General features: G+C 51.9%; 1 protein-coding gene across 1 annotated transcript; it reads left to right on the forward strand.

The window, feature by feature from the left end:
* The first annotated feature begins 4,211 nt into the window (after window positions 1–4,211).
* LOC116833277 (small integral membrane protein 22) lies at window positions 4,212–17,001 on the forward strand. Its single transcript, XM_075069433.1, has 4 exons — window positions 4,212–4,331; window positions 10,073–10,244; window positions 12,487–12,569; window positions 14,395–17,001. Exons 2-4 carry the CDS (start codon window positions 10,109–10,111, stop codon window positions 14,440–14,442), a joined length of 267 nt encoding a protein of 88 aa, XP_074925534.1. The 5' UTR covers window positions 4,212–4,331; window positions 10,073–10,108; the 3' UTR covers window positions 14,443–17,001.
* Window positions 17,002–17,449: the final 448 nt, after the last annotated feature.

Raw genomic sequence — 17,449 nt, forward strand, 5'->3', positions numbered from 1 at the left:
GCGGCAGCGAATGAGCTGCTGCCAAAGACAGTGGCAGGACTTGGCGGCAGCTCCTTCAGGACGTTGCAGGGCCCTCTTAGTGGTGTGGGGCCCGATTCCGAGGAATCGGCTGAATCACCCTAAAGCCGGCCCTGAAGGCACTTGCCTAAGGGGGTGGCAGAGCCAGGAAACAAGTCTCCTGAGGCCCAGCTGAAGGCCATGCCCTGGGACACACTGACTCTCCGAACATACCATGGGACTCAGCGTGCTTCACAGGCAAGGAATCCATGTGTCTCACGGGTCTGCCCTAGCACCAGCAAGACACAAGCTTCTCCATCCCACCCAGGATCAGCGCGCTGGAGCCAAGACGAACGCAGCGAGAAGGGGACGTGGTTCTGGCTAGGAAGAAGAGCAAGGAGAGAGGAATTAGTTCAGGCCAACAGCGGCCCAGTGAGACGAGATGGGGAAGGTGGCAGGGCAACACTGACCAGGCGCCTTCCAAAGAGTGATGGCAAATCCATTTAGCCAGGGCAGAGGGGGGTATCAGGGCACATACAATGCTGTGCACGCTGCCCAGCCTGCCAGGGTTGGTAACTGTGGTGCAATGGGGCCATCTGCTGGAGACCAACCTCTGGGATCCCACTTGTTATGGAGAATGTCAGACGGCTCTGCAGAGCTGCAGGGTTACATCTCCCCCTCTCTATTATCGCACTGCAGGGAGACAGGCCACCAGGCCACCTTAATGCGGCTACAAGGCGAGCAATCAGAACAGGGTTTCTTTGAGCTGAGTGCCAAGACAGATCACTTATGTCTCAGTCTCTTTCCCAGACACATCCCAACATTTTAGCTAAGCTGAGGATAGCTGGGTGCGCTTGCACCATCAGCACACAAAACTGTCCCATGCATGATCAGGAGCTAGCATCCCACCTGGTCTGCACTGGGAGGGCACTGCTGTGGGGACGCTCACCCTGCCGGCGTCCCAGCTGGCAGATGGGTACTGTCATGAGGAAGCTGCTAAGCAGTGCTTCTAACAAACCTCTGTGTACAAAGCGCGGCCTCCAAGAGGGCTGATCCCCAATCTCTGTTGTTCAGGAGTTAATTTCTGTGTATGCATTAGGAAGGGAAGGGGTCTACGCGTGGTTAATTAGAAGCTGGCTGCAAGGACACTCAATCTGTACTTCCTGTTTGTTACGTGAATGCAGGAACTGCTAGATGGGAGTAGACCTGGGGTCCATCTAGCCCAGTATCCTGGCTCTGCTGTGGCCATTATCAGATGATTCAGGAGAAGGTGCAATAAACCCTGCAGTAGCAGCTATGGGCTCATCCTACCCCCCTGGAAAGTTCCCTCCTGATCCATAATTGCTAGGGTGGCTCATGCTCTGAAGCTGGAGGGTTTGTATCCTGTCCAGAACTCCTTCTTTATGTTTGGAATTTACTCTGGATGTCCACAGAAATGTCCAGTCCTTTTCTGAATCCTGCTGATCTCTTGGTCTCACTGAGATCCTGTGGCAGTGAGTTCCACAGGCCAACTGTACCTTTGTTACACATCAGAATTCACTTTGCTCTTTCCATTCAAAAATCCTTATGAAAATTCCTGGCCACCTGCAAACTGCCATCCCCATCATCAAGGCTTTGCCTCTCTCCTCTCACTCCAGGCCATTTACTTTCCATCTGTTACTTCTCTCATTCATTTTCTCTCGCACCGGGAAGCCTATGATGCAGGAATAATCTCACTTAGCTTTTCCCAGCCAGCGTGACATCCATACAGCTGGTTAGCTGATCTCTCCAGTAGCCAGTGTACCTGAGATATGACTTCCCAAGGCTGCCTGCCCCATTCCAGCCAATTCCATTTCCTCATGGCCTGCCTTCTGGCCTCATGTCTGCAGAATCACCTGAGTTCCCTTGAGCTGCCTGGGGCAGGAGTAGGACTGAGCCATGTACCTGTCAGCCCTGTGAAAGTGGGTCGTCAAACCATCCCTGTCATTCCGGACTTCACTGTCGTGTGCACCTGCTTTCCAATTTGGCAGGATTAATCCTCGGAGCCGTGCAGCAATGACTGGTCAATTGAGAATGGAGAAGAATTTCCTGTTGCCAACAATGTTAATGCAATCTCCCCTACAGGCTGGACTCAGGTGCCCACCGGGGGTTGACCCATCAGTCACCTCCCCATAGCCCACCTGTTGCCAAATGTGCTTCCTTTACAACAGCTTTCAAATCCTCTCCAGCCACTGGCATTGCACCACCTCAGTTGCCTGGCTTCAGTTTCCAGCTCCACCTCGACTAGCTCCCCTACCTGTGCTGTGCTTCTGTTTCTGCACGAGAGGGAGGGGTTAATAAGAAGCTCCCTCACAAGGATTTGAGAATTAACATATGTGAGGCACTTTCCCTCTTGTACGGATCTGGCCATCACCATAGCATCAGTCATGATTTTTAATGTATTTATTCTCATGCCACCCCTGTGAGATAGGACACTGCTATTATCCCCATTGTACAGAGGGGGAAACTGAGGCACAGAGCAACCAAGGGACTTGGCCAAGGTCACCCTGTCTCAGAGTCTGTGCCAAAGCAGGAATTGAACCTTGGTCTCCTATAGTCCATAGGAGTGACCTAACCACTGGCCCACCCAGCACCCTACTTTAGGTGACAAATAGAGCAACATATTTCTGGGATGATTTTTTTTTCCTGGAAGAATTTTAAAACGCGGTGAAATCTCTGCAATTCAGAAACATTTTCCCACCTGGCCACCCACAAATAACACATCTCTGCAAGCAGCAGCACGGAGAAGCCCACTGTTTAGTTGCATCTCTGGGTGAATCTATGTTTCCATTATTCAGCTAAGTCCACTGGAGACTCAGGACCACCCCTTCTGTCTGGAAGTTACACTGCTAAACCCATATTTTGGTCCCTGAAGAAGCAGCCTGGTTGCCTGGTGTGACAGACACCCCCCACTTCCATGTGCCTCATGTGATTAGCTCTCTGTCGCACCCCCAAAGCTCAGCCCACACCCATCAGCTGCCTCGGCCTGTCCTGCATCTATCTGACTGCAGGCTGGGTCCACTCGGCTCCAGTGCCTCTCCAGTCTGATCAGCTGTTCTCCCGGGCCTCCGGAAGCCTGCAAGTCAGGACATCAGGAGCACCTGGGGGGAAGGCCAGAGAGCTGCTCAGTGGGGCACTTCCTGTTAATGGGGGCAGAGGAGGCATAAGAGCCAGTCATTGCTCCATCCCAGCCTTGCATCACTGCTTCTTTCCTCCTGTGCCCAGGACAATGAGGGGGGTCAGCTCTGTAGCTCCCTTTCCTTCCCGTCAAGTAAGAGGAGAGCCAGGGTGCAGCTCCCACCCAAGCTGTTTTCCTTCCCTTTAATGGGTTTCTTAAGTGACCTTGGTGCTGGTGATATGTCCCTCTGGGACCCTCCAGTCTGGCTTCCGCTCTCTCCACCCCCCTAAGACTGCTCCCCAAGGGCCACAGCGACCTCTTCAGGGTGGAGCCTGGGACCCAGACTCTGTCCGCAACTCCCTCTCTCGCTCTGCAGCCTGTTGATTGTTACCCTCTTCTAGTTTGGTTGCCTCTCCCTGCCTGGCTTCTCCGCTAGCCTCTCCTTTTGTCTCTTCTCCTCTGCCAGGTCCCTCTCTATTGGTGTCTCTCAGGGCTCTCTGTCACTGGCCTCCCACCTTCACCCCTGTGGGGGGCTGGTGCATAGAGCATGCTCTGCGAGCAGCATTTCAGATGTCCCAGGCTAGGTGCTGTGCTGCAGGGCAAGGGAAATAAGTGGTGTTATGAGTGAGAAGGGAGCTGTCTATGAGCCAGCCTAGCAGTGGGAGGCCTCCATCCTGCAGGTTAACCCTGGGCCATAACCTCCCCCCTGTGGGACAAGGACTTCTGCTCAGCTGAACCAGGGCAATCTACAACGGATGGGAAGCTACAAGTCCAGCACTACCCAGTCTGACAAAGCACAGCCTGGTGTTTTCAAACAACCCCCAAGTCACTGCTCCCAAAACTATGGCATAAGGGCTTCTGAAGCCCTGGGCCAACCCCAGTTGCAAGGTGCAGAGGGGGATCTCCATGAAAGCTCTGCCAACAGCAGCCCTCGGCAGGTGAATGCTGCCAGGACAAAGCAAAACAAGCAGCATACGCTACCCCTCTCCCCCGCGAGCCTTTCCTTCCCCAAAGGGGGAGGACGCTGGATGCTGGAGGTGTGTCTGCCGCTCCTTGGACTCAGGTGGATCCCAATCAACATCCTTGTGCACCTGGCACCAGAAGGAACCAGGAAGTGGAGGCCAGGGGAGTGCAGCTTGCTGCAGAGGAGATCGGCTGGAAGAAGTGCTCTGGAAGAAGCGCTCGGAGTGGTCCCAAGGTAAACACTCCACTCAGGAAGCTGCCCTCTCAGGGAAGGGGGAGTTATTTGCCCCCTGGGGGTTGTGCTGCTCAGCCAGGGCTGCAGTTCTGGGTCTGTCTCAGAGGCGAGTTTGGGGAACTGAAGTTACTTCCTCATTCTGGGAGCTCTCTGCTTACCAGGAGCCAGCTCTCGCAGCCGACTCTGGGGTTGCAGATCCTCAGGGGCAAGGGCCAGGGCCAGCCAAGAGGTGTGCCCAGGCATAGGGTCAAGGTTAGTACGAGGCTGGGCGCTGAGAGGGCTGGGGCTGCTAAAGGAAAATCCTGATGCTGCAAAGAAAAGGAATTGAGGGAACTTCTTCCAGGGGTTCTCTGTGCAGGAGCCACTGCAGGGCCCAACGAGGAGGAAGTGCCGGGGGGTTGCAATGGCCAGGGCCTCAGAGAATGGTGGGATTGCGGGGTGCTCCATAGCTGTACGGCGCTCTGTCCCTGGGAAGTCAGGAACCCTTGGCAGGATCTCACCACTCCAAGGAGGTTCTGCTGGCATAGGCCTTCGGGTCTGGAGCCCCAGCCCTGAGGTGCCCACAAGTAGGGGCCACATCCAAAAATGTGCCAGGCTAGCTAGCTGGGTGCACATAAGTGGAGCTGCTCAGACCCTCCTGGTCCATCCTCTGCTTCCTGCAGAGATCTGGCTCCCTGCCCTGGCAGCTAGGCATCATGGCAGTTGTTGTGGCAGGTGGGCCACCCTGCAGCCAGGAGGAAAGTACATCCCCTCTCATGAGGGGCCTGCGTGGTTGGCTGGTTAGGGAACCAGTGCTCTTTTGGCAGGCAGGTCTCCCCAGGGATGGGAGGTCTCCTTTGACAGGAGGACCAGGTCTCCAGGCTCCCTCCTCATGCTGGCTTGTGACACCCCAGCCTGGCAGTGCGTGTGGAGAGAGGTGGGCAGCAGTGCCTGCAGGACTCCCAGCTGCAGCAGCTGGAGCCCACCCCCTGCTGGAACAGCCCTGGGAAGGGAGATAGGAGAACTCTGCAGGGTGTCCCTTACGCACTGCCAGTGAGGCTGGCTGGGGACAAGGGGGGCAACCCCCTGCAGTCACAATGGTAATGCAGTGAGAGCAGCAGCTGCTTGGTCACAGCCTCCCAGAGGGCCTGAAATGCTGCTAAGCAGGGCTGGCCTGGGGTCTTCAGCTGGGACTGAGAACCAACTACCTCCAGCCTGCAAGCCTGATTGCTGCCCACCACCCCGTGCTGCAGACAGGGCTGGGCTGAGGGGAGGGCCAGTTAAATGGTTCTGGGGAGACCATCCCAAACTGTGTGTGTATGTGGGGGATCTTTAGATTCCCCACTCCTCTCTGCTCAGCTGCTGTGTTCCTTTCTGCCATCATAGTCAGTCATGTTTTCAAGGAGCTTCCCAAGGAAAAATGGCTAGAGAGCGAATTATTTGTACCTGCAATCTGAGCTTCTCCTTCATAGAACCAAAGGCTGGACCTGCTAACAGAGGGCTCACGCAGCTCCCCCAGGCTTATGAGCATTCAGAGAGAGCAGTCACTTCCCCTGTGCTGAAATGCAGCCTCCTCTGGAGTGGAGCTCTGGATCTCTCTCACGGCAGCACCATGCAACAGTGCTAGAAGGGGAAGCAAGTGCTACCTAGCAAGCTTTCAGCAGGGAGGATAGAACCACACTCTGCTTGTACTTTGAGCCTCACAGCTGCTGGGCAATGCCAGAAGCAGTTTCACTTGGCGCAGGCATACATATTGGTCACTAGCACATAGGGTCTCTGGCTTTCAGCAGCTGCACTTGATCTGGAATGCACTTTGTGCCGGGTTTATTTCTGGTTCCTCTTCGCACTCATCACCATCTGAAAGTGACTAGGGCAGTGACTGCAAACACACAGGCCAAACCTGGCCTCTCGGACATGTCCCTAGGGCAGCAGGGCATAGTCCAGATTCAGATTCCATTTGTATACATTTAAAAGAGATTCTAGCCCTCCTGGTTGTTGTAAATTGCCACGTATTCGCAGGGGCGAAAGGAAATGCAGGCCTGTTATTTACCAAACTGCACGTGGCAATGGACTGTATAGGTAAGGGATGCAAGGAGAGTATGGGCTACGATGCAAACTGCAGACACACACACAACTAAAATTAATCAATTTAAAGTTTTATTGGGGATAGTTACAAGGGGTAGGGGAGCAGCGTATGATTAGCTAATAGAGTTAACAAAACCTAAAACACACAATGCCTAAAATATCTACTAACAATATTTATAAACAAAAATGCAGCATTTAGTACTAATTGATACTTACAAATACAAACCAATGCATAACGACCGGCAAACGTAGAAACCCTGTTTGAGACACGTGGGCTGAGAGAGAGGCTTCGAGGTGATCAGGCTCGGTTACGGGTGTGCACAGGATACACAGGATTTGTTTTTTTTTCTCCTCTCCCTGCCTGCCTGTACCTACTATGACATCATAGAAGTGTCATAGGGGACGGGGCCCAAAACCTGTGTGTGTTCGTTTCTGATTGGCACAAGCAAAGTTTACACCAAGTAGGGGAGCAGGTGCCTAAAAGTCTGGCTTCGCCCCCAAAAGGTGAGGAAATGCATATTGTTTTAGAATGCGTTCAACACTGAATGATGAAAGAAGAGGCCAGGGCAATACCGGTATGGGCAAGTTCTACAGGATGCAGATAGGAACTCATCTTAACAGTTGTAACATTCACCGTGCAGACAATGAGGCAGCGGTGAACTGATGCAGTGCTGTCTTCCTGAGCGTGCAAGAAGCCTGAAGCAATGTCTCAGTTTCACCTACAGCAGGGGTATGTTTTTGTCATCAGCATGTCTGCTGTTAGCTCTGGAGTGTAATGATGACACCTTACATGTCAGCATTTGCTAATTCACTGCTGATCATTGTAGCAGCTGGAAAAGGGAAAGGAGTGGAAGGGAAGCTCGGGCACTGGGGGAATTGGATGTTATGGCTAGAAGAAGAGTTCAGAGGAGATACACAAAGACAGGGAAGCGGGAGAGGGAGAGAAAGGGGAAGGGAAGAGAAACAAAAGGCAGAAATAACCATGATCCTGACAGGGCCGGCTCCAGGCCCCAGCGCGTGCTTGGGAAGGCATGCCGCAGGGGGAGCTCTGCTGGTTGCCGGGAGGGCGGCAGGCGGCTCCGGTGGACCTCCTGCAGGTGTGCCTGCGGAGGGTCCGCTGGTCCCGCGGCTTCGGTGGAGCATCCACAGGCACGCCTGTGGGAGGTCCACCAGAGCCGCGGGACCAGTGAGCGCCCCCCGCGGCATGCCGCCGTGCTTGGGGCAGCGAAATGGCTAGAGCCGGCCCTGGATCATGATGGCGGCCATATTTCCCCACTGAGTAATGCTGACTGTCATGGGAAGTCTTTGTGGCACTCTCCCTCCGTTATTGATGGGTGCTCTGCTGTGGACTGAGGCGTGCTATGGAATCCTAGATTAGGTTCTCTGCCCTCTCCAATTAATCGACGTGACAAGCCTGGAGGAGGGGTGCCAAAACCTGCGAGCCTGTTTTCAATAAAGGCTAGCTTTGCAAGGGAAAGGGCTAGGCACGGAGAGCCCCTGACCGGCAGCTCTCAGGAGCTGTGGGAAATTGGCCACTGCTGCTGGTCTGGAGGAAAGTCCGCAGTCAGGTCCTGTCCCTACATTCCGCAGGTTGTTCAGTCTGAACTGGAAGCAGCAAGTCAGGCTGCAGGGGGTTTGCTGCCATAGGCAAACTAGGAACTAACCTTTCCTCCCACATCACTGACATTCTGCTACCTCAAGGCATTGCCCTGGGATGGGGGAGCTGCCATTTTCCTCAGCCGTGTCCATGCACTTAAAGTGCCTGGCTTTAACACAGTGTCTGACTGGGGCCAAGGTAAGAGAGGAACCATTCACAGTAACTACATATATGCACATATCTATATACACCCCCACATCACTGTAGTATCGGAACACCTCGCATCATCTGTGGGTGAGGGGTCAGTATTGACCTCTTTTTACAAGTGGGGAAACTGAGGCACAGACCGAGCTAGTGACTTGCCCAAGGACACACAGGGAGGCTGTGGCAGAGCCTCAGTTCAGTGTTTAATCACTAGGCCAGAACTACTGTTCTGCTCTCCAGCCTTCCCCCTCTACTATCCATAGTTTCCAGAGGGCACCGTATCCCTTTAAGCTTTGTTATCTCTGGACTCCCCCCTCTGGCTCAGGACAGATCCCTGATAAAGGACAGAGCAGGAGACTTTCATGAGTTGGTGGTGTGAAAATGGTTTCCTTCCCTATAATACATTGCAAGTCAGTTACTAAACGGAAGGAACTGGCCTGGCCCAGCCCACAAGGGGTGGTTTGCTATTTGGTGTGAGTGTTTCTAGCAGGTCACGTCTCCCACTAGAGAGAATGCAGCTCTGGTGTCAGGCTGCAGCCTTGGGAACTACAGGTGCTTGTTTGAGACTCACTGGGCGTATCCCTAAGAAATCTGGGCAGGTTTCCCAAATTGCACCATGTGGCTTTCCCTGCATGGCACTGGCAGAGCAGAGGAGGATTCCTTGCTTCTATCCCTCACCCTTCCACATGCCCTTAAAGTGATAACACAGGTACTACAGGGGATCGGCCCAGCGCTATGGAATCGATCGTATTTCAGTTTTGCAATAGCGGCAGCTTCCAGGATGCAGAATCGCCAGAATTGGTTCAGATTGGGAAATATGAATGACTGCATCTTTGTTTCTCATGCTGCAGGCTGCCTGGGTCTCTAGCACACTGCTCCCATGCTGCTGCAAACATCATAATGGACAGTGTGTGAGAAATTCCCTCCAGGCTCCTTAGTCTAAGTGCAGCCAAAGGAGTGACTATCCTGTGAGCTCTGGCTGGGCTCAGCTTTACTCAGGCCTTGCAAAGTTACAAGAGTTTGTTTGCTTTCGTGGAGCTGCTCCTGCATCTTTAACTGGCACGAGTGGTATTGTCTGAAATGTTGTGTTGTGCTCCCAGCTCTGGCTGGCTGGAAGGAACCTGCAGGTATTTGGTAAACAGCGCTTAAGTTTCTCTAGGCTGTTCTGTGCAGGTTCTTAGAACACATCCGTCACTGAGGCATCTGTGTGTCTTCCACAGCAAGCTGGTTTTACAGATGGGGAATCCGAGGCACAAAAAGACAAGTGACTTGTATAAGGTCACACAACAAATTCATAGCTGGATCCTCCTGGGACATTCTAACCCACACATGATAAAGGGATGGACAGATGTTAAACTGCAACAAGCATGTCCTGTGTGTGGGGAGGGGGTGTCACAACAGCATGACAGTCTGCTCCTAGGCAGGTTGTGGTGCAACTTTCTTGTGTGGCCAAGGCCTCAGACATTCCGCAACTTCTGCTGTGATCTGTTACTTGTTAACCCTTTGTGGCCATCCGGCACCACTTCACCCTGGTTACCCCGCTGCAGACTAGGTCAGACCCTCCTCTCCCCACTCTGGGGGCTGGAACTCCACAAGCAGAATGCACTGGCCCCTTCTTGCCCTGGAGCAGTAGGATCAGTGGCCTATGGGGCGGGGAAGCAAGCCCGAACTGCTGCAGTCATCTTGTACACAGCACCTCTGCCCCACAGTATCAGAGGGAACCAGCAGCCAATATGGGCAAAGCCCAGCGCAGCCAGAGCTAGGGACAAGGTGATCGTGTCTCTCAATGATACTCCAGCATTTGGGGACGGGGAGGCCATTCAGCTGGGGTGAAGCGGTTATTAGCAGCACCAATCCTCCCTCTCTTCCTTTGTAGATCAGACCGCAGGGGAAACTCGGAAAGGAACCAAAAATGGGATCTGAAGGGCAAAACTTGGGAGAGGAGTTCAACGACCAGATCAATGACGTCCTGAGCAGACTGGCAACCAAACAGATGTTCCAGTCAGACTGGGACATTGCTGCCTTCGCCATCTTCTTCATCTTCATTGGTAAGCGTGGGGCCAAGCAACGGGCATAGGATTAGGAGCCCATGGCCTGCAGCTGCTCTCTATTCCCACACAGGGCAGACGAGATACTTGTGGGTGTGCTGCAAACCCAGCCCCTCCATCCAACCCTTATCTGTGCAGGGTCTGTAGGGCTGTTCTGAACTCGTCTAGAGACGCTGGGCACAAGCAGCTGGAGTTACTGCAGTTGGCACCTCCAGCAAATTCCAGTCTTTGGGGGCAGAGATGGTCTGTAACGTGTGCAGCGTCTAGCACAACTGGACTAGGGGCCCATAGGTGCTACCACTGTAAGACAGTCCGTCCACTTGAAGCTCAGAAGGAACCATTAGATCATCCAGTCTGATTTCCTGTAGATCACAGCCAGAGCCCTCTACCTCTGTTTGAGCTAGAGAGATCTGTTAGAAAGACCCGCACTGTTGATTTAAAGACTTACATGAAGGAGAATCCACCACATCCCTAGGGAAGTTGTCCCAGTGGCTCATCACCCTTACGGTTAAAAATCTTATTTCTAGTCTGAATTTGTCTCACTTTAGCTTCCATCCATTGGGTCGTCATCTGCCTATTACAATAAAAAGGAAGCGCTGTGTCTGGGGATCCGGACACCAGACTGAGTTAAAGCATGGTCTGTGCTGGGGAATAGACAGAAGGGAACCAGTTTTTAAAACACTGGCCAAACTGTGCTGCTGTAACCCTGGGTGAGTGTTTGTCACAGGCCCCATTGAGCCAGTCAGCAGAGGAGGTGAGTCTGTTACAGCACATTTAGGAACCTTTAACTCAAGGTGCAGCAGCTTGTACGTTTAGTGCTGCAGGTCACCAGTTCAGTCCCTAGTACGTTGGCCAAGATGGCAGCCAACAGACTGCAGTTCAGGCAAGTCCATCTGTGTAGCATCATTCAAGAATGCAGTTAGAACAAGTGTTGATCCCAAGTCTAAGCTGTATTTTAGCTCTGATGCCAAAAGCTTCAGCATGTATGTGACCCATGTAGCAATGCGTACAACTACATACCCTCTGCTGACAGCTGCATTACTCCTAGGTACTGGTGAACCATTCAGGGCTAGAAAGGGGAGTGACAGGAGGGAGACAGCAGTGGAGATGCTCCAGCTGACCACTTGGCCAGCCACAGCTGTGTCTAAACCCATTCCTCCTAGCATGGTTTTTTCTCTGTCCAGTGTAAACAGAAATTTCCCCTCCCCTACCTCGAGCCATAGTGCGAAGCTATCACAGGGATGGCTTATTGCATGATTCTCAGCAAAACTAAAAGGCCTGTGAGTATGGCCAGAGTCTAGGTGATCAAAACCGTGAGATAGGAGATAGGTCAACACAAACCTGAGGGAGAGGTGCAAGAGAGGTGGCATCCCAGCCTCTTCTGGGGGGCTGCATCCAGCAAGCACCAGATCAGATCATGGGTTTGCAAAGGGCTCCCCAATGGTCTGTTCTGGGAGGAATGGGAATGGGTGGGAATTATTGCCTGAGGGCCTAACCTCCCAGAACTTGTTTATATCAGCAGTTTCAACTTTTAGGTTCCAGTTTAAACCAATTTAATTAAACAGATGTAAAAGGCTGGAGGGACACTCTTAATTTGGTTTAAACCAGATTTGGTTCAGGTTAGTTTACATCAGTTAGGAACTAGTTGAAGGTAAACAGAAATAAGCCACCTCTTGAACCTCAATAAGAGTGTCCACACGGGAGCTTAACTAAACTGGTGTAGCTGTGTGTAGACCAGGCTGTACCTGGCTCCTTGAGATATTGGATTCATGCCTGGTCCACTCTGCCAATGGCTGTTTTCCTGACCCTCCATCACTTACTGCGGGGGGTAGAGGAACCCTGGAGACAACGACTGCCTTGGTTAGTGATCTAGAGTCCAAGGATTCCACATCTCCTGTCTCTAGCAATGAGCAGTGGCTTTAACTATGCTTAGGGCTCATAATTCAGCAGCTGCTGTGCACAGGGCATGGTGCCAGCTGGGTGACTCAGCAGCACTAGGGAGCATGCAAGGGTCAGCAAGGTGACAACGTAAGGAGGAGGCAGTCGTGCTACTGCTCAGAGTATTGCATCAGTCCAGGAAGAGCACCTGTAATGGGCATGTACATTTGATCCTGCCAGAAGCTTGGAAAGGGACTGAAACACACAGGCCTGATTGACTCTCTAGAAGGTACAGTCACTGCTGGCGTCCTAGTGCTAGCAACATGGGAAGGGATGTTGATGTGACTGCTTGATTCTCCCCCAGGTACCGTGCTGTTGATGGTTCTCCTGGCTCTGATCCATTGTTGCTGCTGCTGCTGCTGTGACACCCGGGGATCACACAAAAAGGTAAAAAGAAAAAAAAGTTTGTCTCTAGTGGAGTCTGATCCTGTGCCTGGTGTTTTGGCACTGGACTCAGGCAGCCAGCTGTCGCACAGCTTATGGCAGGGAGGCAGGGCTTGGCTCCTCACAAACCTCCTCGGCTCTGCTGGATTGGAAGTGTTGCGTGTTCAATTAGCCTCCCCTGCAGCAAACCCCAGTTAGGTGAGGAGAAGCGGGTCTCCCCACTGTTAAAACACAGCTCAGTCTTGAGGCACAGACAGGACTGGAGTCATGCTACAGCCTTGGCATATCATATGGCTCTGTCCCTTCTGTGCTACATGGTGGACTTGGGTTATAAAGGGGCTCTTCACCTTTAGGCTGGACATGAGTCAACAGTGTGCCCTTGTTGCCAAGAAGGCTAATGGCATTTTGGACTGTATAAGTAGGTGCATTGCCAGCAGATCGAGAGATGTGATCATTCCTCTCTTTGACATTGGTGAGGCCTCATCTGGAGTACTGCCTAGTTTTGTGCCCTACACTACAAAAAGGGTGTGGAAAAATTGGAGTCCAACGGAGGGCAACAAAAATGATTAGGGGGCTGGAGCACATGACTTAGAAGGAGAGACTGAGGAAACTGGGATTGTTCAGCCTGCAGAAGAGAAGAATGGGGGGGAGGGGGGTGAATTTGATAGCTGTTTTCAACTACCTGAAAGGAAGTTCCAAAGAGGATGGATCTAGACCAGGGGTCGGCAACCCTTCAGCAGTGCTGTGCCAAGTCTTCATTTATTCACTCCAGTTTAAGGTTTCACATGCCAGCAATACATTTTAACCTTTTTAGAAGGTCTCTTTCAATAAGTCTATAATATATAACTAAACTATTGTTGTATGTAAAGTAAATAAGGTTTCAAAATATTTAAGAAGTTTCACCTAAAATTAAATTAAAATGCAGAGACCCCCGGACCGGTGGCTAGGACCTGGGCAGTATGAGCGCCACTTAAAATCAGCTCATGTGCTGCCTTCGGCATGCGTGCCGTAGATTGCCTACCCCTGATCTAGACTGTTCTCAGTGGTACCAGATGACAGAACAAGGTGTAATAGTCTCAAGTAATGAGGGAGGTCTAGGTTGGATATTAGGAAACACCATTTCATAGGAGGATGGTAAAGCACTGGAATGGGTTACCTAGGGAGGTGGTGGAATCTCCTTCCTTAGAGGTTTTTAAGGTCAGGCTTGACAAAGCCCTGGCTGGGATGATTTAGTTGGGGATTGGTCCTGCTTTGAGCTGGGGGTTGGACTAGATGACCTCCTGAGGTCTCTTCCAACCTGATATTCTATGATTCTATGAAAGCCCTGTCTAACCACAGCGGTTGCTGGCATGGTTCCTGCAGCATCCTCTGACGGGGTGGGAAGGAATTTCTTTCCGTGACCTACGCTTTTCACAGTGTGGTGTGAACAGAAGGGAAGGGGGCTTTGTGTTTACAGGGTTGATCCAGGACACAAGTTCCATTCCTGGGCAAGTCACTGAGTCTCTGTGTGCCTCAGTTCCCTACCTGCAAAATGGGGACATTTTCCTACCCCCCACAGGAGCTGTAATGCATTAAGGACTATGAGATGTGCAGACACAATATGGTGATGCGGGGCCATAAAGGACTGAGCAGACACCACCTCCCGTCAAATGGTTCTCAGACAAGAAATCCCTGTCCCTGATCATAGTTTCTAGGCCCAAGCAAGCAGAACTGGGTTCAAACTGTAAGTGTAGGCAAAGCCTGGGAGATGAACCCTGCTCCCATCACATGGTAACTAGACTATAGACATGTTCTTTCTTTTCACCGTTTTTTTTTAAATCACAATTAGGTCCCCAGAAAGAAAGTGGGCATTGATAACAAGGCCATGGAGCCATAACCCCGCCTCCTCCCTTGGACAGACTGATTCTGGAGCCAACGGGCAAAAGACTCTTCTTTGCTTGCTTCTTTCTGCTACACAGCAATCAACTGCAGATCAAACTCTTTGTGTTAATTTTGAGTGCTGGCCTGGTGGGGCCCTGGCCTCACACAGCTGTGCTTCACTGGCTCCAGCACTTGTTCATCCTTCTCTGTGCACAAAGGATGAAGATTAAAAGGAACTCGTATGATGCTGAATAAGAATAGCATCTACAGCCATCTCACATTGTACAATTAGACCCACTAGTCCTCAAACTACGGGGCAGAAGTTGCTCATCAGCCTAGGGTCAGCAGAGGAAGTCTGCCCCCTTGTGGTAGAGTACTGTACATAACAGGGAGTTTACACCTTCCAAGGCCACTACTGGCATCAGGGATTGCAACTAGATGGGCCATTGGGCCGGTCCTGAAAGGCAACTCCTGTGTGTGTATAGTCACCAATTAAAACAGTGTCCCCAGGGACTCTTCCAGGTCCCTGAAAACATCCCTTGCTTTGTCCCTCGCTGGCAGCTGTCATCTGACACTTCCAGAGTCTGGAAAGGAACATGCCCTAGATCAGAACTGACCACAGGGGAAGGAACAGCTCCCCTGAAAGCCCATCCTGGCTTAGCTGAAGACAGCGGAGGCATAGGTCTTGGCAGCACTTTCCTATAGAGCCCCCATTGACACAGGCTCTTGAGTCCTTTTGGCAGCAGCCAAGGAGTTAAATTGCTACCTGCACAGTCCCTGATAGCCAAGAGAACTGCCCATATGACCAGTTGAAGGAGAACAGGCTCAGGGGAGGAAGCATGTCTTGTGCACTGACATGCTGCTGTCTCCACTCATCCAGCAGAAGGAAGACGGAGCTCTGCAGAATACCACCGAGCTAGGGTAGTGCTGGTGCAGTCCTGATGCTCAAGAGACCCAGCTCGCTGTGTCTGTAATGGCAAGGCCAGTCCCCAGCCAAGGGCACTGGGCTCTAGTTCAGGGAGCTCAGGAAAGCCCAGAGTCATTTCTTTTCTGCATAGATGGTTTTACACTGTGGATGTAGTGCATGGTCAGTGGCCTTCTGCTGAGTCCTACGGAGCCAGCAAGCACATCCCATTAGCCAGTGACCCTGTCCAGCTCCCTGAGACACTGCCACAAACACTGCTTTGTTCAGCAGGTAGGGGAGGGGTTAGAACTCACCACCGTCTCCCTCTGGGAAGGCGTATTGCAGGGCCAGGTTAAGTTAGCCTATCCACTGTCTGAGACACTGACTCCCTGCAGCAGGACAAGCCAAATAAGAGAGTAACTTGGTCAGTGGCTTGGAAGCCATGGAAAGTGAGGGGGCCTGAGCACTCCAGCTCCAAACAAAGGGCCTGTCAGTGCCTGGCCTCTGCCACCCCCACCCTTCTCTGGTACTCAGGAACATCCTGAGCATGGCATTCAGGAACAGACTCACTTAGCCACCGGACTAAGTTTAGACAGGAGCTTACCTGGCACTGCGAAGGGAAGCCAGAGTCACAGAGACAACTGTGCTCTGGGCAGGAGAGCTGCTTCTGACTCCTCCATGAAGCCCTCTAAATAAGCAGTGTTCAGACAGCACATGGGACTTCAAATGGATCTGTGCTTCTATTCAGTTTGCACATTCTCCATCACAGTACAGTCTTTACGTACGCCCCACTGGCCTGTGAACACCCCTGGAGAGCCTTATTCCATATGGCATAATCTCTGCATTGCAGTGGTATTGCACTCTGCCTAGGGAGTGTGTCTAAAAGCGAAGGCCCACAAGGTACACGGCTTCATCTTCCCCAGCCCCTTTCACACTCGCTTTGGCTCAGAGGTGAGTGACATACATAGAAGAAAAGGCTTCTTCACCCTGTGGGCTTGATCCTGTGCTCAGTAAGACCACTGACTTCAGTGGCAGCTGGAGCAGACCCGCTTTCTGCCCAGCAGTTTGCTCTCAAACCCAGCTAGCAGCAGGGCATGCTGAAAATACAGGAGTCCCTTTGGTTGGAACATTTATCAATTTCAACAGCACTTCTGGCTGAGCAGAGCCACTGACTAGTGCCTTACAACCCTGTGCTTTTTATGCTAATTAGAGTCAAGCACAGGGAGTGTCACATCCTTCCTGCTGGTCAGCTGCTCCAGTGCTTGTGAATGCCTTCTCCCGCCCAGCTCTGTTTATCCACTGACTAGTGGCTCATAGGGAACCCAAAAGGAAGGTGTTACGGTCAGTTCAATTAACATTCCAAACAATGTCCTTTGGGGTTTCCCACTGACTTGTATGTTCATAAAACTTTCTAATTTCGTCTCTGAATCCAGGAAGACTCATGATTATAAATAAAAAGCACATGATGGAGATCAGTTGGCCAGGCATTTTTGTACATTAAACCCCTTGGATACTATATGGGAGCAGGTACATACATATACACGTAGCATGGGACCTGCGGTATTCATTTGGCTGGCAGTTGGTCCCTGTTCTGTGGGTGATGCTGGACTAACTGCTGAGGCTGAGAAGCACACAATAGATGCATCAAATAAATGCCTGTCACTGCTTTACATTTCTCTGCTTGGTGATCATCATTTTAGGACCAATTCATGGCGCTGCTCCTGGCTCTCCTGGTAGCCCAACTCTGTCACTGGTGCATGATTCTAGTGCCAGCTAGAATGCCACTGCTGGGAACTTCCTCAGCTTCCCCCACCAGTTAAGGCTGCCTCAGCAGCCTTCCCAAGGTCATTTAGAAAGGTGGCAGCCTAGGTTCTAGTGCTGAGTGCCCACAGAGACCGGAACTTTGCCAGTTTCCATGCAGCAAGGACCTGGCTGCTAGGACTATAATATTATGAGCTATTTAGGAGCAGTGAACCAGAACTGCAGCCCACGCTGGTTCTGAGACCTCTACCTCTCCCTGCACACACAATGAGGAAGAACCGGAGGTGCCCTACTACGGGAAAGAATGAGCATGCTGGGTGGGAGCACTGCTGGAAGATGTTTTACATGTGACACAGAC

This window comes from Chelonoidis abingdonii, chromosome 9 (genome assembly GCF_003597395.2).
Source record: "Chelonoidis abingdonii isolate Lonesome George chromosome 9, CheloAbing_2.0, whole genome shotgun sequence".
Classification (NCBI taxonomy): domain Eukaryota; kingdom Metazoa; phylum Chordata; order Testudines; family Testudinidae; genus Chelonoidis; species Chelonoidis abingdonii.